This window comes from Delphinus delphis, chromosome 6, assembly GCF_949987515.2.
Source record: "Delphinus delphis chromosome 6, mDelDel1.2, whole genome shotgun sequence".
In the NCBI taxonomy this organism is placed as follows: domain Eukaryota; kingdom Metazoa; phylum Chordata; class Mammalia; order Artiodactyla; family Delphinidae; genus Delphinus; species Delphinus delphis.
The window spans coordinates 90,936,197-90,957,034 of NC_082688.1; the positions used below are offsets into that span (position 1 = coordinate 90,936,197).

The window sequence follows — 20,838 nt, forward strand, 5'->3', positions numbered from 1 at the left end:
AGTGATGGTTTTTAAAATTATATATTTCTCATAACTGAGTGGAATTTACTACAAGAATACAAGGGTGGCTTAATATTCAAAAATCAATATAACTGACCACATTACCAGAATAAAGGGGAAAATCTAATTGTCTGGTTATATGCAGAAACTTCTTCTGATAAAAGTTAACACCCATTCATTATAACAATAAGCAAAACAGAAACAGAAGGGAACTTCCTTTCTCTGATAACGAGTGTCTATAAAAACAATCTACAGCAAACATCATACTTAGTGGTGAATTTTAGAATATCAAATCATTTATGAGATAAGGACACCCGCTATGACTGCTTCTATTCAACCTTACACTGGATGTCATAATCAATACAACAAAGAAAGAAAAAGAAATAAAAATAAAAAGGATTGGAATGAGTTAAAAACTGTCATTATTTACAAAAGATATGAATGTGTATAAAACCTACAGATAAACTATGAGGATTAATAAGTGAATCTAGAAAAATTACTAAACACAAGGTCAGGACACAAAAACAAATTGTTTTATGTACCATCAACAATTAGAAAATTAACCTTTAAAACTACATTATTTACTATAGCATCAAAACCCAAATACCTAGGAATAAATCTCGTGAAAAATTCATGCACTGAGAAATGTAAAACATTATTCAGAGAAAGTTTTAAAGACTGGATAAAAGGAGAATATACCATGTAGATTAGAAGACTCAATAGTGTAAAGATGTCAGTTCTCCCTCAATTAATCTGTAGTAATGCAATCACAATCAAAATTCCCAGCAAGATATTTTGTGAATATTGAAGAGCTGACTACAAAATGTATATGGATATAGAAAAGACCTACAATAGCCAAGGCAATCTTGAGAAAGAAGAACCAAGTTATGAAAGTTATATAAGATATCAAGATATTGCTATGGAAATCAACACAGCATAGTATCGACACAGGATACATACACAAATAGAATACAAAACCTAGAAACAAATCCACATGAATATGGCTGCCTGCTTTATGACAAAGTTGACACATACAGTGGGGAAAGAAAGATTTTTTAAATAAATGATGCTGGTTCAACTATATATGAACCAAAATGAATCTTGACCACTATAAAATACAGTGATTTTTTTCTAGATGTATGGTAGATCTGTGTGTGTAAAATAAACCAATAAAGCTCTGGGGAAGAAGAAAGTTTCTTTAGCAAGATTTTAAGAAAGCAACCAAACATAAGAAAAACATCAGTTAACTGAACTATGTAAAGATTATGAACTACTGTTCATAAAAAGACATTATTAAGAGAGTGAAAAGGCAATCCAAGGAGGGAAAAGAAATATGATCAGATATTCACATGGCAAATAAATATACATAAAGGGGGTTAACTTCATTGATCATTAGGAAGATGCAAATTAAGGCCACACTGTACCCATCAGAATGACTAAAATGAAATACCAACTGTGAATGAAGATGTAGAGCCTGGCTTGTTGGAGGGTAAATTGATTCAACCACTCTGGAAAACTTTTGGCAGTATATACCTAAATTGAACAAAACCCTCCAATTTTTCTCCTAAGTATGTATTACAAGAAACAAGAAAAAATGTTTACACCTTAACTGATAAGACATATACAAGAAATATCACAAAAGCAGTATTTGTAATAGGCAAACACAGTAAACCCAAATGTCCATCAACGATAGAACGGATTTCAGAGATTTGCTAAAAGGATTCACAGGACTCAGAAACTGTTATACTCACAGTTATAATTATAGCAAAAGGATATAGCTCAGAACTGCAAACTCACTATTCTTGCCTGAAGTTTAGTAGCTTAATAAATAAATGCTTCTCAGTTTGTTGTGTGCCTTTGAATCCCAGAGCACTGAAATGGTTGTTTTTGACTGTTTTGTCCAGCTTTATTAGGACAGAATTTGTTGACCTCCTGTAATATCAAAAGTCAAAAGTCTGACAGTAATTTTTGAGGGAAAAAAAAAGATGAACTTTGCTTCCAAGACCTGTGAAACATTATGAAGTATAATGAGAGTCCCAAAAGAGAAGGAGAGAAAGGGGAGCAAAAATATTAAAAAATATAATGGCCAAAAACTTCCCAAATTTGATTAAAAATGTTAATCTACAGACCCCGGAAGCCAAACAAACCCCAAGTAAAAGTAACACAAAAAGGGAATTCCCTAGCAGTCCAGTGGTTAGGACTCAGCATTCATTGCCGAGGGGGCAAGTTCAATCCCTGGTCAGGGAACTAAGATCCCACAAACTGCAGGGCATGGCCAAAAAAAATGTAACACAGAAAGATCCACACCTAGACACATTATAGCATAGTCAAACTGTTGAAAGACAAAGAGAAAATCTCTAAAGCGGCAAGAAAAAGGGAATGAATTACCGTTTACATCAGGGACTGACAGACTTATTCCATAAAGGAACATACAGTACATAGTAAATATTTCAGGTAAGGTTGTCTGTGGTGCAACTACTCAACTCTGCCATTGTAGAACAAAAGCTGTCACATTCAATGGGCATTGTCATGGTCCAACAGAATTTTACATTTGAATTTCATATAATTTTCATGTGTCACCAAATACCTTCTTTTGATATTTTCCAACCTTTTAAAAATGTAAAAAACATTCTTAGTATACAGACCACATAAAAACACGCAGTAGGCCAGATTAGGCCTGTGGGCCATAGTTTGCAGACCCCCTGACATCAAGAGAACAATAATACTTATTAACAGCTGACTTCCTGTCAGATACAATGGATGCCAGACAATATAATGACATATTAAAATGCTGAAAAATCTATGAAAAAAACAGAATGCACACTAAATATTTTATATACCAAATTTTAAGCCGAAGAGACCCACCAACAGTTTCCTTGTATTTCCATGTCAACTCTTCTTATAACTGTATTAATTAGGTAAGTTGGAAATCAGCATTGTTTTTTTTAAGCATTCACAAGTTTATAGATATAAAAGCATGCTACAGATTACAACATACAACACACAAAAATAGGTCAGAAATAAATGCCAAACAAAGGTCACTGTGTCTAATTAATACTCATGATATCATAACGGTCAGCTTGGCAAAAGAAGGCAAAGATTTAACACACTGTCATCATATATTATGGATACCTTTAGTGAATGCTACTTATTTTAATAATTATATGACACACAAGAGGGTAGGTTCTGGGTACTTTGGTCAAAACACTATTAGGAACCTGTCAAAACCATAAAAATGAGCCTGGAAAATCTTATGAATCCAGAAAGCAAACAGTGTCCATGTGACTATAGTTAGAACTTACTTCCTTTTCATGTGCAGAGCAAATCATGCCTCAAAGTGCCTGTGTATTATGCCCAAAATGCCTGACAAACAGCTCTATCCATTCTATCCACCTCAACTCCCAAGAGGAAACACTGATTAAAGCAAAGGAAGCAGAAGCGCTGGACTGTGGAGCAAATAAGGGGCTGATGAGATAGAATATATGTTTGTTAAATGAAAACATATTTTGAGAGTAAGTAAGAAGGAATAGGAAAACTGAATGCAGCAGGGAAGTGTTTAAAGAGAATTCTTTGGATTATTAGATCACCATACAGACAGAAGATGGTATAGTAAGGAATATTGAGTCCTTGAATCTCTATCAGGATTCCAGGAAGGTCAGCTTATAAAAGAAAATCTGCAAATTGCAAAACTAAAATTCTTCACTCACAAGAATATTAAGTATATCTTTATTGAAATAAGTGTTCTATTTAAATATACCTAAAGACTTTTAAATAAATTTAATCAGATTATTTATATTAAAATGAGATCAGGCCCTCTAAAAGGATGCACATTTTGAGTAGAGGGTAGAATGTCAGGCAGGGATGTAAGACAAGAGAAAGGTCATTTTTATGTACGAAGAACTAATAGTACTACTAGAAGGTTAAGGTCACTGTGTAAGGCCAACTTTGTGGTTTTGCTTCAGTGTATTAGGGGTGGAGACCTTTCTGATGGTGCTTAATTAGCAAACTAAAGTTGTAATCTATGACATGGCCACATGAGACAGGCAACAAATCTCAGAGAAAATGACTAAGAAGAAGAAATTGTTCTACACTACTTCAAACAGAGGGTCCTAATGAATGCTAGGATGCAGAGATAGTCAGATTGGACAATATATGAATATGTATGTACTGTTTTATATTTCCAAATCCTCATCTCAAGACTGTATTTTCTTGCTTTGGAAACAGGACAGAGTGCTGCCCACTAGCTACAGCAAGGGGGGAAAAAAAGAGATCTTTCTTTTCAAAAGGAGGAGTGAACCAGTCCCCCCATGTCAAAAAAGAAAGAGAGTTAAACTGTGGTGTAAAATCTGGGGGAGATAGGAAAGTAAAGGACATTTAGCTTAATTTAGCAACACCAAGAGCTTAGAGAAAGAGAATAAGCACATCTATTAACTCAACAACACTTCTTCTATGACACTGTAGAGTGACGCTAGTAACTCTGTATTCCTCACATAAATGTTCTTTTTAACCAAATCTTTGCAAGAAGCAAAATTGCTCAGAAACTGCAAAGAGGCAGTAAAGCAGCACTTAGCTGGTTTCTAAGACTGCACTGCAGGGTCTAACAGGGACACAGTAACCCTAAGAAAATTATCTGCTTTGGGCAGTAAGAAGGAAGAAGGTACATTAATTAGTCCATTAACTTATTAATTAAATTTAAAAGGGATCTGATAATCTGGTCTAGGGTCAAAAAGGCCCAAGAATTTTAACCATCTGGAAGGAGGTTTTAGAATTCCTCACATGGTATCAAAAACACTACAACATTCTTCATTTCAATTTGAATTCTTACCAAATGAAGAATGATTACAGAATTACTTCTACATTTAGCAATTATAGGCAACGGGTTGCATCAGAAAAATACTAGTTTGAAACTCTTAACTTTGTAAGCTAAAGAAACTGTGGGGAAAAATTCAGAGAACTAGGGCCAAAAATTAAAAATTAATGAAAAATTATTTTTATATGGGCTTCCCTGGTGGCGCAGTGGTTGAGAGTCCGCCTGCCGATGCAGGGGACACAGGTTCGTGCCCCGGTCCGGGAAGATCCCACATGCTGCGGAGCAGCTGGGCCCGTGAGCCGTGGCTGCTGAGCCTACGCGTCCGGAGCCTGTGCTCCGCAATGCGAGAGGCCACAACAGTGAGAGGCCCGCGTACCGGGGGGGAAAAAAAAAAAAATTATTATAACAGTTTATTAAAATGAGCAGCATGGTGTGTCTATATTTACACTAAAAATATGTCTTGGAGAAGCAATAACTTGACAACACATTATGTGTGTGCCCACAACACATACATTTGTTCAAAGAAAATACACGTTGAGCATCAACTGTGTTCCAGGCAGCCCTAGGCACTAGAGACTGTGATTCACACAGCACGCAGGATTTCGTGAAACTTAAAATGGAGACCACTTATCCCCCATTAACTAATAACCAGTTACCTCCTGCAGTAAAGCATTATGAAGAAAAAGGAAATGCAATGAAAAAGAATAAAATAGAGGATAAAAACACAGGCAGTTTTTTAACCTGTTCCATCCAAAATGTAATTTTAACTGTGCCAAAAGAATTAAAAACTTTAAAAAGGGTATAGCAAAGTCATATGTAAGGCTAATAGTCATCCTCTAAAGTTCTCTATTTTCTAAACCTAACTTGGGAACAAAGTTTATCTGAACCCGAAGGGATTCTCTGGTAAGGCTGGTGATTGGGAAGGGTTAACCAAAGATTTTTTTTTTTTTTTTTTTTTGCAGTACGCAGGCCCCTCACTGTTGTGGCCTCTCCCGTTGCGGAGCACAGGCTCCGGACGCGCAGGCTCAGCGGCCACGGCTCACGGGCCCAGCCGCTCTGCGGCATGTGGGATCTTCCCGGACCGGGGCACGAACCCGTGTCCCCTGCATCGGCAAGCGGACTCTCAACCACAGTGCCACCAGGGAAGCCCTAACCAACGATTTTTAAAAAACAATTTAAGTCAACTGAACTGTAAGGCCAATTAAAAAATACCTTTACTAAAACTAAGTGTTAAGTAGTTACTAGGCACCTAAAATCTGCACCCCAATCTTTTCTTCAGCATCTCCCTTCCCTCTAACCACACTATATATCAAACATCCAAGTTCTTACTAAGAAATTCAACGGCTTCTACAAAGAAATGGCTGTAGGTCAGCTATCAAAAACGGAAATCGGGGCATTCTTACATTCATCACTGTCATTGTTAAACGGTACTTACTAATCTCCTGTTACTATGTGCTTAAGTCAAAGGTCATTACACCCATACAAAGGAAGTTACAAACTTCAACAAAGCTTTGCAATAATTTCTTAAAGACTTCTTAAAGATTTTCCTAGATATACAGACTGTAGTTCATTCACAGCACTCCCGAGATTCTGGGAGTGGCCCTGCTACCCAGGAATATTTAATAAGCAGGTATTTAGTTGCAGGTGGTTCACAGTCTACACAGTGGAAACAACCCAATGGTGAACAGTCTTAAATTATTGTCAAGAGCTACTCTCAAATACATACCTAGACATATAGCTCTGGGGACATATGCTTAACAATGTCTCTGCTCTCATAAACAAGGACCTAGTTCAGCAATACTTACAGTTAACATTGGAGTTGTCAATAGGCCCCATGCAAAGAATTCAAGGAAGATGACAAGAGCAGCATGGTGTACACTTGGTCGGCCAAAGCCTTGTAGCTAAAAAAGGAAGGAAATTATTATGAAAAATAGTAAACAGCTATAAGAAACTCATTATCCTAAAATGGTATCTAACATACACACACACACACACACACAAACTGTATAAAATAAACTTAGGACCTACCTATATTATTTAAGATAAAACTTAATTCTGTGGTATCTCTGATTTCTTCATCTTCCCTAATCATGGAAGGTGCCATTGATGAGACTTTCTACTTGTCCCATCAATGCAAATCACTGGAACTTTGGTAGGAAATCAACTGCTTCTTCAAGAGACTGGAGTTCCAGGACCTGAATATTCTGTCTGAACACATTAATTATGTGTTCCTTAGCAATTTGGCCTAAGCCTGAAGTTTCCCTTGCTACACAAGAGTGGTAGGCAGGGGATATGCTCAAAAGCTTCAGGGGCAGCACAGATGACGTAAAATTATAGGAGGTGGGGAAGAACAATAAGGACTAGGTCAAATCTGAAAACACACTTTGATACCTCAAGGTGTCAAAATCCAGCTTTCTGTTTCTGTTTTGTTTGAAAAACTGTGCCTATTCTGCTAGTTTTCTGCAGTTTATGACTTCTGGAGATAAAACCTAAAAGTCCACTCAATTTAATGTTCTTTGACTCTGTGCCAATGGTTTTTACAAAATCAAGTGCTGTACTAGCATTTTGTAATAACTGGAAGTGATACTTACAAAAGACTTTGCAAAATCCCCATTATTCCTAAGCTTATATTTTTAAGACTTCAAAAGGTAAAAGCACATCTGCATGGTTTAATTAGAATCTAATCATGAGGAAATGATCAAATTCAGATTGTGAGACATTCTACAAGAGAACTGGCCTGGTCTCCTTAAAAATGTCAATGTCGGGGCTTCCCTGGTGGCGCAGTGGTTGAGAGTCCGCCTGCCGATGCAGGGGACATTGGTTCGTGCCCTGGTCCGGGAAGATCCCACATGCCGCGGAGTGGCTGGACCCGTGAGCCATGGCCACTGAGCCTGCGCGTCCGGAGCCTGTGCTCCGCAACGCGAGAGGCCACAACAGTGAGAGGCCCACGTACCACACACACACACACACACACAAGTCAATGTCATAAAAGACCAAAGTAAAGGTAGGAGACTTGTACAAATTAAAGGAAACAAGAGTCATAGAAAACAAATGGGGGATACTGAACTGGATCCTGGATAAAAAGGAGACAAGAGGAAAAAATTTCAATATGTACTATATATTAGATAATCATTTGGCATTGAGACAGGAAGGGGGCAGGGCACAACCTTTAAAAGAATGACATGGCCTGAGGACACGATAAACTGGTTAGAACCAACTAGGTTCAAGATGGCGCACAAGTCGACTTCCACTAGACCTTGAGCCTCAGTATATGCTCACTGTAACACATCAGCACACTAAATGACACACCCACAGGTGCCATAACAGTTCCAAGGCTGACCATAAAAGGTCAACAAGTGGGAAATGGCCCAATTCCTGGAAATCCCCATCCCTTCCCCAAAATAGCTGGAATACTCCTCCCACTCATTAGGCTATGAAATTACCTACCCCTATAAAAACTGACAACCCCGTACCCTGGTGCCTCTCTCACCTTCTGAGATGGTCCACACTCTGTATATGGAGTGTGTTTCTACCTGAATAAACTTTCTTTCACTTTACTATGGCTTGCTCTTGAATTCTTTCCTGTGCAAAGCCAAGAACCCACACTTGGTGGCTGTCCCAGGAACTCGCCTGAGATAGGAGGTGACCATCCTCTCACTCCCGCTATCTTTCCTGCAACAGCCTTAATGTTACTGCAACTTGTTGTCAAATGATTTGGCAAAAAAAAAAAAAAAGGAACATATATACTTTCTAAAGCAAATGTCACAAAATTTAATTTTGTTAAATTGTTGAATTTAGATGAAGGGAATGACTATTCATTTTACTATTCTTTTAATTTTTGTAGTTTTGAAAATTTTCAAAACGGGCCAAGAACAATTGTTATTAAAAATCCAAACTTGTAAATTTCTAGATTTTTGCAATGTCTAATAATAAGTAGTTTTAAATGTCACTAAATAAGACATTTGAAAAACAGAAAGCATTTTACAAAATTTAAAAGAAAAAGAAGCAATTAAGCATCAAACAACTAAAAAAAAGATCTTTAATATAACCCAGTCTTCAAACCATGTTTTGAAACAAGGAGGGAAGGGGGTAGAGCACAACCTTTAAAAGAATGACATAGCCTTGGATACAGCATAAACTAGTTAGAACCAACTAGGTCCAAGATGGTGGTAGATTCGACTTCCACTAGACCTTGAATCTCAGTATACACTCATTGTAATACATGAGCATGCTAAATGACATACCCACAGGCGCCATGACAGTTCCGAGGCCAATCACAAAAGGCCAAAAAGTGGGTCGTGGCCCAATTCCTGGAAATCCCCATCGCTTTCCCGAAATAGTTGGAATAATCCTCCCACTCGTTAGCCTATGAAATTACCCAGCCCTTAACAACTAGCCACCCCATATTTCAGGGCCTCTTGTCTTCTTAGATGGCTCACACTCTGTCTGTGCAGTGTTTCTCCCTAGGCCGCTCTGACTTTCCAAGACAACTGCATTCTGTCTATGGAATGTGTTATCTCTCTAAATAAATCTACTTACCTATCACTTTGTCTCTCACTGAATTCTTTCTGTGACAAGACATAAAGAACCTGAGCATCATTAAATCCTGAGACCAGGTGTGTGACCTCAATTAAAAGACAGTGGGTTCAAGTCTGGGTTCGAATCCCAGCCTGTGGGTTCAAATCCCATCTGAGCTGTGAGGTTTCAGTTTCATCAGTTCTTTATCAATAGAATAGTGAATGGAAATGGTAGCAACTCATCAGCCTCTGCCTGTGAGGAGACCTTCTGCATCAGTTGTTCCAGCCCCTGGAGTCAGAAACTCTGCCATTGTAATTGTGCCAATAACAGAGTAGCTTTCCATCCTAGCTCCTTCACCCTCTGCAGGGCAGCCAGAGCAACCATTTAAATGTAAATCAGATGTTACTCCTCTGCTCCACCCTCCCTAGCTCCTACTGCACTTGGCCACACATCTAACACATCCAACTGGTCCTACACGTCCCTATTCCCTTGTTATGCTCTATTGTTTTCTAGAAGATGTCTAACAAACTTCATTCTGTTTATTGTGTACCTCCCCTGGAATGGGAATGTAAATGCCATGAAGGAAAAGGATTTTTTGTCTGTTTTGTTCAGAGATGTATCCCAAATAGCTCTTCTCTCTATATAACAAGCACTCGACAAAATACACATGATATAGAAGAAGGAGCTCTTCTGAGACTGATGTCTTTTCTCTGGTCTTTTAAACAGCAAACCCCAGAATGTAGAAAAAAATGACCCATATTCCTCAAAGAAACAGTATGGGGTGGGGGGGAGGAACCATATACTACATCAGTATATAGATTAAAACAAATTTAAGAAATATTAACCAAAAGCAATATGTGCACTTTGGGTTTTGACTCAAACTAACTGGAAAAAAACTGAGTCAACTGTGAAATAAAATTCGTATTTTATGCCAAGACAAGAAAAATTTAAACATAAAAAATTTTCTCTGCCATTTGGCACCCCCTCTCTCCCCACTGTGGATTGTGTATCTGCATTATGCATCAACCAAACCTTCCCCATCAGCAGAAATTTCCCCTCAACCATGAAGAACAACATTCTCCTAAGTCAACTCCTTAAAGATAACATTCTTTTCTTGATAAAGTGTCACATGGCACTCAGATCTGGATTGTGTGAACTGTCAATAATATGTCATTTGATGGACAACGCTCTGTCTCAAAAAAGCTTAATATAACTGTGTCTTGACTTCTGATGGGCCAAACAGTTCTCAGAGTTTTCTGAGATGCTCTTCCCAGTTATAATCCTCAAATTTGGCTCAAAATTTTCCATTTCTTTCTTAGATCGACTGATTAATTTTTCATCAACACAGTCATGGAAATTTGAAAATGGAATATTAAATGATACTCAAGACTTACACTCATTGTAATAATGGTACTGAAGTAAGATTTTTTAAAATATCCTCACACCTTAGAGCCACATGCTAATGTATTAAATTTTGAAATAAGAAGATATCTGTAATCTGTTTTAAAATCCACAGCATGAAAACAAAAGCAGAAGTGGTGGCAAAAATAACTTTTAAAAAAGTAAATGGGTTATATGCATTTACTAATAATTTCCAAATTATTTGGGTGGAAATTCTGATAGTTACCCACCCCACACTGCAAAGAAACTACTCTCAAACTGCGAGTGAATATGTCAACAAATAGCCTAACTATTCCTTTTAAATCATTTTGTTTATCAAGCATCATGCACACAAGAATTAAAAACAAAACAAAACAAAAAAACCCTCTGAAAACCACCCACAGTAGAAAGCATAGGCGGGCCACCCTATTTCTCATTTGCAATTTCTGTGATTTAGTGCTTCTTTCCCAGGCAAGCTCTATTTATGGAGACCACTGGAAAAGAGATCCATGTGGCTGCAATGCTGATTAAATATAAAAACAAGTACACACTTTTGTCTGTGTGCACATATCATTATATAATTATGCTATTTTTAACACCTTGCAAAAAATAGACAACCCACCTTTTGTTCAAACATTAAAAGCTTACATCTGTCAGTGAGAAATTGTTTAAATTAACAAACACCTCTTCTAAAATGCAAACACTTTCTTTCACCTCTACATAAACTACTTTAATTGAATTATCATTCATCCCTAGCAAATACCAATGTGGCATGACAGCCGGGCCCTGGTATGGTGGGAACTTTGTGTGGGCAACTGGATATGAAATGGTGACAAAAATAAATCTGCTTTCCTTCCAATTCTTCCTAAGCTCTTGGTGGCTAGTATGCTAATGAAAAAAGTGACACAGGCTTCTCCTTTAAATTATGAGCTAATTAGAAAGTATTTATCAAAGCTTAACTGATTATTTCTTGTTGAACATTATCTAGTGCAGCCTCTCTGGATCAGTTCAATGTCTCCCCTCTCCATTTTGCCTCTTTATAAATCAGTATGGAACATCTTGAGATGTTTAGAAGCAGAGGATGAAAAGTGTGTGATGATGTTTTTACACACTCACATTACCATCTCTCCCACAGATGATCCTGCCTTGACTCCTCTTCACTGCCCCCTCCAAATCTTTCTTGACACTACACTCAGAGTGATCATTCTAAAATACAAATCTTATTCTATTACTCCTGTAGAAGACTGCAAAAAATGAGCTATAGGTTCCTCCCATTCCTGTACACAAAACCTTTCTACAACATGACTGTGCTGTCAGTTCCATCAAAAGGTACAGTCTATTTCTCCACTTCCCTAGATCTGGGGTGGTTTAATAACTTGATCTAACCAACAGATAGGTAAAGTAACAACACGGACTTCTGACATAGGCCTCCAGAGGCCTTCTAGACCACATGAAGAAATACCATCTAGGCATAGGAGAATGAGAGCATATGAGGCCCTCCAGACCAACCAGTGAATAGCCATTGCCAACTGCCTGATACAGGGGCAAGGCCAGTTGAGATCATCCAACTCCAATCAAGCCTGCAGATGACTAAAGAAGTATGAGTAACTCCAAAAAAATCCAGTGAAGAACCCCACACTGAGCCTAGCCCAAACTGCTAACCCAAAGAATATTTGTTTTAAGCCACTAAATTTTGGGGTAGTTTCTTATGTAGCAAATAGTAACTGATACAACTCCCCACCCCGTTGCCCTCATGATTAATTTTAAACTCTTAAGATTATTTTTGAGTCTCTTTTGTAACTCTCCAATATCATCCTTAGTCCAAACATAACTCAATGAAAAATGTGTGAGATTACCCTTCATCACAAACATCATTTTTTACTATTTTATTTAAAAGAGTAGATTGTGTAGTCACTATATGTTATAGACATTTGTGATTAGAAAGAGCAAACACAAATGTCTGAGAAATCATTTTTTGAACGCTAGACTACAAAAAAAACCACAACACTTCACAGTATCAGTGGTGTTCGGAAGCAGGGGAACGTGGGTGACAAATGACTTAAAATATAAGCATGTGAAACATGTTACAACATGAATGAACCTTGAGGACACTATGCTAAGTGAAATAAACCAGTCACAAAAAAAAAACAAATACTTTTTGATTCCACTAATATGTGGTATCTAAAGTAGAAGAACACATAGAAACAAAAGGTATGAGACTTCCCTGGTGGCGCAGTGGTTAAGAAACCACCTGTCAATGCAGGGGACACGGGTTCAAGCCCTTGTCCAGGAAGATCCCACATGCTGCGGAGCAACTAAGCCCGTGAGCCACCACTACTGAAGCCCACGTGCCTAGAGCCCGTGTTCCGCAATAAGTGAAGCCACCGCAATGAAGCCCGCTCACTGCAACAAAGAGTAGCCCCTGCTTGCTGCAACTAGAGAAAGCCCGTGTGCAGCAGTGAAGACCCAACGCAGCCAAAAAATAAATAATTTTTTTTAAAAAAACAAAAACAAAAGGTAGAATGATGGATGCCAAAGCCACAGGCCAGGGTAGGAGGAAAGAGGAAATTGTTGTTTAATGGGTATAAGTTTGGTTTGCAAGATGAAAATGTTCTGTCGATTAACAATGCAAATATAGTTAATACTACTGAACTGTACACTTAAAATTTACCATTTTATCCATTTTTATATTATGTGTATTTTACCACAATTAAAGAAAAATGTATATATACATACATTTACATATATAAGCATGTGGAATATTTGAAATCGTGTAAGGGACCCCAAAAGGGCATTCTTCAATAGAAGGAAAGGAAGCCTGTGTGATTAATGATGAGGCATCCATATGGATTAAGACCTATTTCTTTCAAACATAAACTTCAAATAGAAAAAGCCAAGAGCAGTTGTAGGTCTAGACTTGTCTTTGAGCTTCCTCTCACATGTAGGGTACTCCAGGGTGCTAAATGCACCCTGAGTTTTTAACTCAGTGATGATTTTCCTAGCATATTGAAAGTTAGCTTATAGGTAAATAAAAGGCATTGTCCATAGCATTCTGTTTAAAAGACTGTATACTACCCGTCATAGGAAACAGTAAGCACTGATTTTATTTTTTTAATATGAGGAATTAACATTGTATTGCTTAAGAAGGAAAACAACTTCTAGTCTCAGCTCTCTTTTGTGTGTGTGTGTGTGTGCGTGTGTGTGTGTGTGTGTGTGTGTACGCGGGCCTCTCACTGTTGTGGCCTCTCCCGTTGCGGAGCACAGGCGCTGGACGCGCAGGCTCAGTGGCCATGGCTCACGGGCCCAGCCGCTCCGCGGCATGTGGGATCTTCCCAGACCAGGGCACGAACCCGTGTCCCCTGCATCGGCAGGTGGACTCTCAACCACTGCGCCACCAGGGAAGCCCCTAGTCTCAGCTCTCTTAAGCCTACTGTGATTCTCTCCTAAGGAGACATGACAAGGGGTTTAACATCACTCTGGCTATAGTATAGAAGCTTGTAAGTAGTCATCAAAACAAGACATGGTGCAAAACAAGTACTCCATGGATTTCATTCAAAGTAGGACACAGCAACAAACCAATGAATCACTGCACATATACTCCTAAAAGTTAGCTGATGAGCTTTAATACAAAGAACCAAAATATCAAATACATGAAAGGCAGTATTAAGGGAACTACATACTTGGACTTAGCACTTCTCTTCCACCTAATGTTTTATATAACAGTAGAGACTAATGAGTTTATTATCTTTCTGCATTCCTTTTTATGGAATATATACACTTAAAAATATTACAACTGTTACATGAACAAATGAGAGTCATAAAACCTTAAAGTAAGGGAATATACATGTTCTACTCTCCATAGGCAATCACAATGCTAGAAATCTGTCATATATTTTTATGAATGTACATTCACAGGTAAAAACATCCTTTTATATAAATGGTAACAGAATATACATATTACCTTTTTTTTTTACCTTATTCTATATCTTTCCATGGCACTGTATACAAATAGCTACATGGTATTCCACTGTATGAATATAGCATTATTTTAACCATTCCATATTGATCGTTATCAATGGAGTTTCCACTTTTTCAATGTTGTTGCAATTAATTTTCATTTTAAAACTTTCTGAGATAATTTTAAACTTATAGAAAGCTGTAAAACCAGTAGAGTCCTTGTATACCCCTTACCAGCTTCCCCAAATGTTAACATCTTAAATAACTATGGTACAATTATTCAAACCTGGAAACTAACATTACTACACTACTTTAGCTAATCTACAAATCTTATTTGAATTCACTATTTTCCCCACTAATTTTTTCTTTTTCCTAGTTTAGGACCTAATCCAGGATTTCACACTGCATTTAGGTCTCATGTTTCCTTAAGCTTTTCCAATCTGAGATGATTCCTAAGATTTTTATTTTTTATTTTTCATGATCTTGACACTTTTGAGGAGTTCTGGTATATACTTCACCAGTTATTTTGTAGAATGCCCTTCAGTTTGAATATGTCTAATGTTCTCTCATGATTAGGTGGGAGATACTCATTAAATTTTTTTTATTGGGATATAATTCATATCCGATGAAATTCACCATTTTCAAATATACAATTCAGTGGTTTTTCATATATTCACAAAGTTCTAAAACCATCACCTAAAAAGAAATCTCATATCCATTAGCACTCACTCCCCATTTTCTCCTCACCCCATCCCCTGGTAACTGCTAATCTACCTTCTGTCTCTGTGGATTTGCCTATTCTAGAATCATATATAAATAGAATTCACAAACGTAATCATAAAACGTGTGGCTTATTGTGTCTTGCTGCTTCCATTCGGCACAATATTTTCAAAGTTCATCCATGTTCATTTTTCAGTTCTATGGCCAAACAATATTCCATTGTATAGATATACTGCATTTTGTGTATTCATTCATCAGTTTAATTGACACTTGAGTTTTTTCTACCTTTGGCTATTATGAATAGTGCTGCTATAAACACTGATGTACAAGTTTTTGTAGAAACATAGATTTCCAATTCCCTTGGCTATAACCAAGGAATGAATTGTTGGGACAATTAATATCCTTTCATATATACAAATGTACAGCATTCTAGGATAAATTCCTGGAAGTAGAATTGCGCCAAAGGTTATATACACACTTTAAATTATAATAAGAACCAATTATAATCAAAAAGCTGTACAAACTGTGGGTAAAAAAAAATACACTTCAACTTACATCAGCTAATCAACTAATATCTCTAACATATAAAATTCTTCTAAAAAATCAAGAAGAAAAAGACTAACAACACAATAGTAAGATGGGCAAAAGGTAAGCACAAACAGTTCATAGAATAAGATATCAAATAGCACTTCAACAACTTCATTCATAATAAGAAAAATGCAAAATTGAGGTTTACTCAGATAATTTCTCACTATCAGAATAGCAAAACTTCCAAAGTTTCACAATATTCTCTTACACTGCTAATGGGATGAAAAATGGTACAATGTGGCAACATCTAGCAAAATTACTTACATATTTATCCTCCAAAGAAACAATCCCACTTTAGGGATTTGTCCCAAAGACAAAACGGCCAAAATATGAGGTGTCATACACACAAGGCTTTGGGAACACTCTGATAGTGCTTCTGCCTTCACAAGGGACTCGGTTCATTCAGTAAAGTACTGACAGAGTAGACTATAGTAAATCCACACACTGGAGTATTATACAGTAATAAAAGGAGATGTCTACATATTGCTTTGGAGCAATGATCAGAATATGTTGTTAAGTAAAAAAAAGCAAGGCACACAATACTGTGCAATGTACAGTACTTTTTAATCTAAGAGATGATCAAATAATATGAATACCTATGCACACACATATATTTGCTTATATTAAAAAACAAAACACAGGTGGAAAGAAAAATAAGCAACCAAAGAAAAGCAGTTACATACAGAAGGAAGGAGGGAGAGAAATGGAGGCCACAGAGATGGTAGCAAGATTTCATACCTTGTTTTATATATTTGACTTTGGAACCATGTAAATGCGTTACCTAATTCTAAAACAAAATTAAATCCAAATGAAATAAATCAACCTGTGTATCAAGATGTTGTTTAGTTGCTTTAAAACACAGAATTTGAACGCACATCCTTAGAGGCTACATTCTAAGGGTCAAAAAAATCTTGAACTGTTTTAAAGTAATCATGTTGATACTAATAACATTGTTTTTATTTCCTGAAACTTTCAAATGTAACTAGTAGAACAGAGTAAATAAGGTACTATGCTATTGTCTCTAGGAACCAAGATTTTCTTTGTAAGAGAAAAAGATACAAATATAAAATCAAAGAAGTAAATACTTGAAATCCTAAATCTGGTTTAAAAATATCAGTATAGATTATGATACACATTACCTTAAAGGAAAATAGTTACGATTTCCTAATTCTATTCACTGAAAAGACCTAGAAAAAAATGAGCAAACCCAACAGAAGTGAACATCTCCTAGAGCCCAGACTGTGGTCTTGAAATATCATTTCCCACTAAAAGAAAATTGAACTTTTTAGACAATGAGCTGATTCCAGGTTTGGGACAAAATATGTACATGATCCTGGAACATATCTTTCCAAAAGCAAAGATGCTATCACAGACTACAGTCATATCAAAAGGATTCAGGAGCCAACCTGAAGGAAACGGCACTGGGCAAAGACTGAGTAAAAAGAGTAATGTCTGCCACAGATTGAAACATATATATATTCAAATTTGTAAGTCCATCAATCTTTGGTGGATGCTAGAAAACTAAGCCATTATTCTGAAAATTGGTAAATGTGGAGTAAAAAAAAAAAAGAGAGAGAAAGAGAGAAGCATTTATTCTGCTTTTCCATATCTCAGGGTAACCCAATACTGATTAGCTAAAGTTCTCCTTTTTAAGAATTTCAATAATGAATGAAGAAGGAATGATTAACATATAATCCTCACACTTTGTAATAAGCTCACTTAAATAGTAAATCTAGGCAATAACTATTAATGGCCGTGAAAGTCATTAGGTAAAAGTGAACAAGGTACTTCATGAAGGAATAATCAGACTAACACCTGAAACCTGATCATTCATAACATCACTAAGAGAGTCAAAGATTATTTCTTGCATCATGTGCTACAACAAGAAATAACACCACTTATAACTTATTCTTGCCAAAATAAAATAAAACAAACAAAAGCTTGGATTCAACTCAACTGATACTTAAGGACCAGTTTACACAAAATGCAGATGAAATAAGACTGTGTTTCAACTGGTGGAGTAGGGGGATGAATATATGAGTGTATTCATAACTGAATATAAATAAAAAACAAAAAAAACTTTTTAAAAGTTACCAAAAATTTTAAAAAGAACCGGTCTCATTAACAGTGTTTGAAAATACCTGTTTCCCCATATTCTAAGACTACAAATAATTTTAAAATTTGTTAGATTTTTAAAATGATTATCATTTTATTTTGCATTTCTCTGATTACAAGTGAAGTTGAGCTTCTTTCCTATGATTATTAGGAATTTATATTTATTTTTCTATGAATTGTCTGTTCATTCTTTGCACACTTTTTTTCATAAAGAGTATAATCTTTCATATTCATTTATAGGACCTGTTTACAATCAATATCAAAGATATTTATATTGTGCAACATTAAATCATTCTCTCTCATCCACTAGCACCCATACCCTTTAAAAATAAAAGATACACCCTCTTTTATCTTTAGTAGAAGATGGTATTTAAGGTGAGAGTTTCAGCCATTTTGACCAGCCAGAATAACCTAGAAGGGTAGAGGGCAATTTCTTCCTACCAAACAGCTGGGATGAGAATGGGATGCAACTTTAGTGGCTGGATACTACTTGCCCCAAAGCTGTTGCAGTAAGAGATGCTGGGACACCGGACAGAAGCCAGAAGAAGGTGAGAATTCCTACCACATCATTCAGTCTCCTGGATCTCTGCCTGCAGGGTGTGTTGGAAACAAGAGTACAGTGTGGTTGAGAGGTCCTGGTGCTCCGGCCACGTGTCAGGCCTGAGCCTCCAAGGTGGCAGGTCAAGACCAGGACATTGGACCACCAGCGACCTCCTGGCCTCACGTAATGTCAGTTGGTGAGAGCTCACCTAGAGACCTCTGTCTCAATACTAAGACCCAGCTCCACCCAATGGACAGCAAGCCCCAGTTCTTGATGCCCCATGCCAAACAACTAGCAAGACAGGAACACAACCCCACCCATAAGCAGAGAGGCTGCCTAAAATTGTGAGAAGTTCACAGACAACCCAAAACAGACCACCAGACACAGCCCTGCCCACCAGAAAGACAATATCCAGTCCCACCCACCAGAACACAGGTACCAGTTCCCACCACCAGGAAGCCTACACAAGCCACGGAACCAAACTCACCCACTGGGGGCAGACACAAAAAACAGCGGTAACTATGAACCTGCAGCCTGCAAAAAGGAGACCCCAACCCCAAACACAGTAAGTTAAACAAAATGAGAAGACAGAGAAGTATGCAGCAGGTGAAGAAGCAAGGTAAAAAAGCCACCAGACCAAACAAATGAAGAGAAAATAGGCAGTCTACCTGAATAAGAATTCAGAGTAATGACAGTAAAGATGATCCAGGGGCTTCCCAGGTGGTGCAGTGGTTGAGAGTCCGCCTGCCGATGCAGGGGACACGTGTTCGTGCCCCGGTCTGGGAATATCCCATATGCCCGTGGAGTGGCTGGGCCCGTGAGCCATGGCCGCTGAGCCTGTGCATCCGGAGCCTGTGCTCCGCAATGGGAGAGGCCACAACAGTGAGAGGCCCGCCAAAAAAAAAAAATTAAGTACAAAGAGAAAATATTAAAAGCAGCAAGGGAAAAGCAAAAAACTACATACAAGGGAATCTCCATAAGGTTAACAGGTGATCTTTCAGCAGGAACTCTGCAAGCCAGAGGGAGTGGCAGGACATATTTAAAGTGATGAAAGGGAAAAACCTACAACCAAGATTACTGTACCCAGCAAGGGTCTCATTCAGATTCTACAGAGAAATTAAAACTTTTACAGACAAGCAAAAGCTAAAAGAATTCAGCACCACCAAACCAGCTTTACAACAAATGTTAAAGGAACTTCTCTAGGCAGGAAACACGAAGGAAAAGAACTACAAAAACAAACCCAAAACAATTAAGAAAATGGTAATAGGAACACACATATCGATAATTACCTTAGAAGTAAATGGATTAAATGCTCCAACCAAAAGACACAGACTAGCAGAATGGATACAAAAACAAGACCTGTACATATGCTGTCTACAAAAGATCCACTTCAGACCTAGGGACACATAAAGACTAAAAGTGAGGGGATGGAAAAAGATATTCCATGCAAATGGAAATCAAAGAAAGTTGGAGTAGCAATTCTCATATCAGACAAAATAGACTTTAAAATAAAGATTATTTCAAGAGACAGAAAAGGGCACTACATGATAATCAAGGGGTCAATCCAATAGGGAGATATAACAATTGTAAATATTTATGCACCCAACATAGGAGCACCACAATACATAAGTCAAATGCTAACAGCCATTAAAGGGGAAATTGACAGCAACACAATAATAGTAGGGTACTTTAACACCCCACTTTCACCAATGGACAGATCATCCAAAACAAAATAAAAAAGGGAACACAGACTTTAAATGACACATTATACAAGATGAACTTAATTGATATTTATGGGATATTCCACCCAAAAACAACAAAATACACTTTCTTCTCAAGTGCTCATGGAACATTCTCCAGAATAGATCATATCTTGAGTCACAAATCAAGCCTTGGTAAACTTAAGAAAATTGAAATCGTATCAAGTATATTTTCCAACCAGAAAACTATGAGACTAGATATCAATTACAGGAAAAAAATTGTAAAAAATACAAACACATGGGGGCTAAACAATTCGTAGTAAGTAACCAAGAGATCACCGAAAAAAATCAAAGAAGAAATCAAAAGATACCTAGAAACAAATGACAATGAAAACACGATGACCCAAAACCTATGGGATGCAGCAAAAGCAGTTCTAAGAGAGAAGTTGATAGCTATACAAGCCTACCTCAAGAAACAAGAAAAATCTCAAATAAACAACCTGACCTTA

At 37.3% G+C, this 20,838-nt stretch overlaps 1 protein-coding gene across 2 annotated transcripts in view; it reads right to left on the reverse strand.

Annotated features, from left to right (window-relative positions):
• Positions 1-20,838, reverse strand: part of MFSD14B (major facilitator superfamily domain containing 14B) — an 81,534-nt gene that overhangs the window by 42,866 nt on the left and 17,830 nt on the right. The window contains exon 2 of one of the 2 annotated variants that reach the window (XM_060015069.1): positions 6,616-6,711. The exons of the other annotated variant lie outside the window; for it this stretch is intronic. Coding sequence (XP_059871052.1) covers positions 6,616-6,711 — 96 coding nt within the window. The remainder of the gene's footprint in view (positions 1-6,615; positions 6,712-20,838) is intronic. 2 annotated transcript variants of the gene reach the window in all.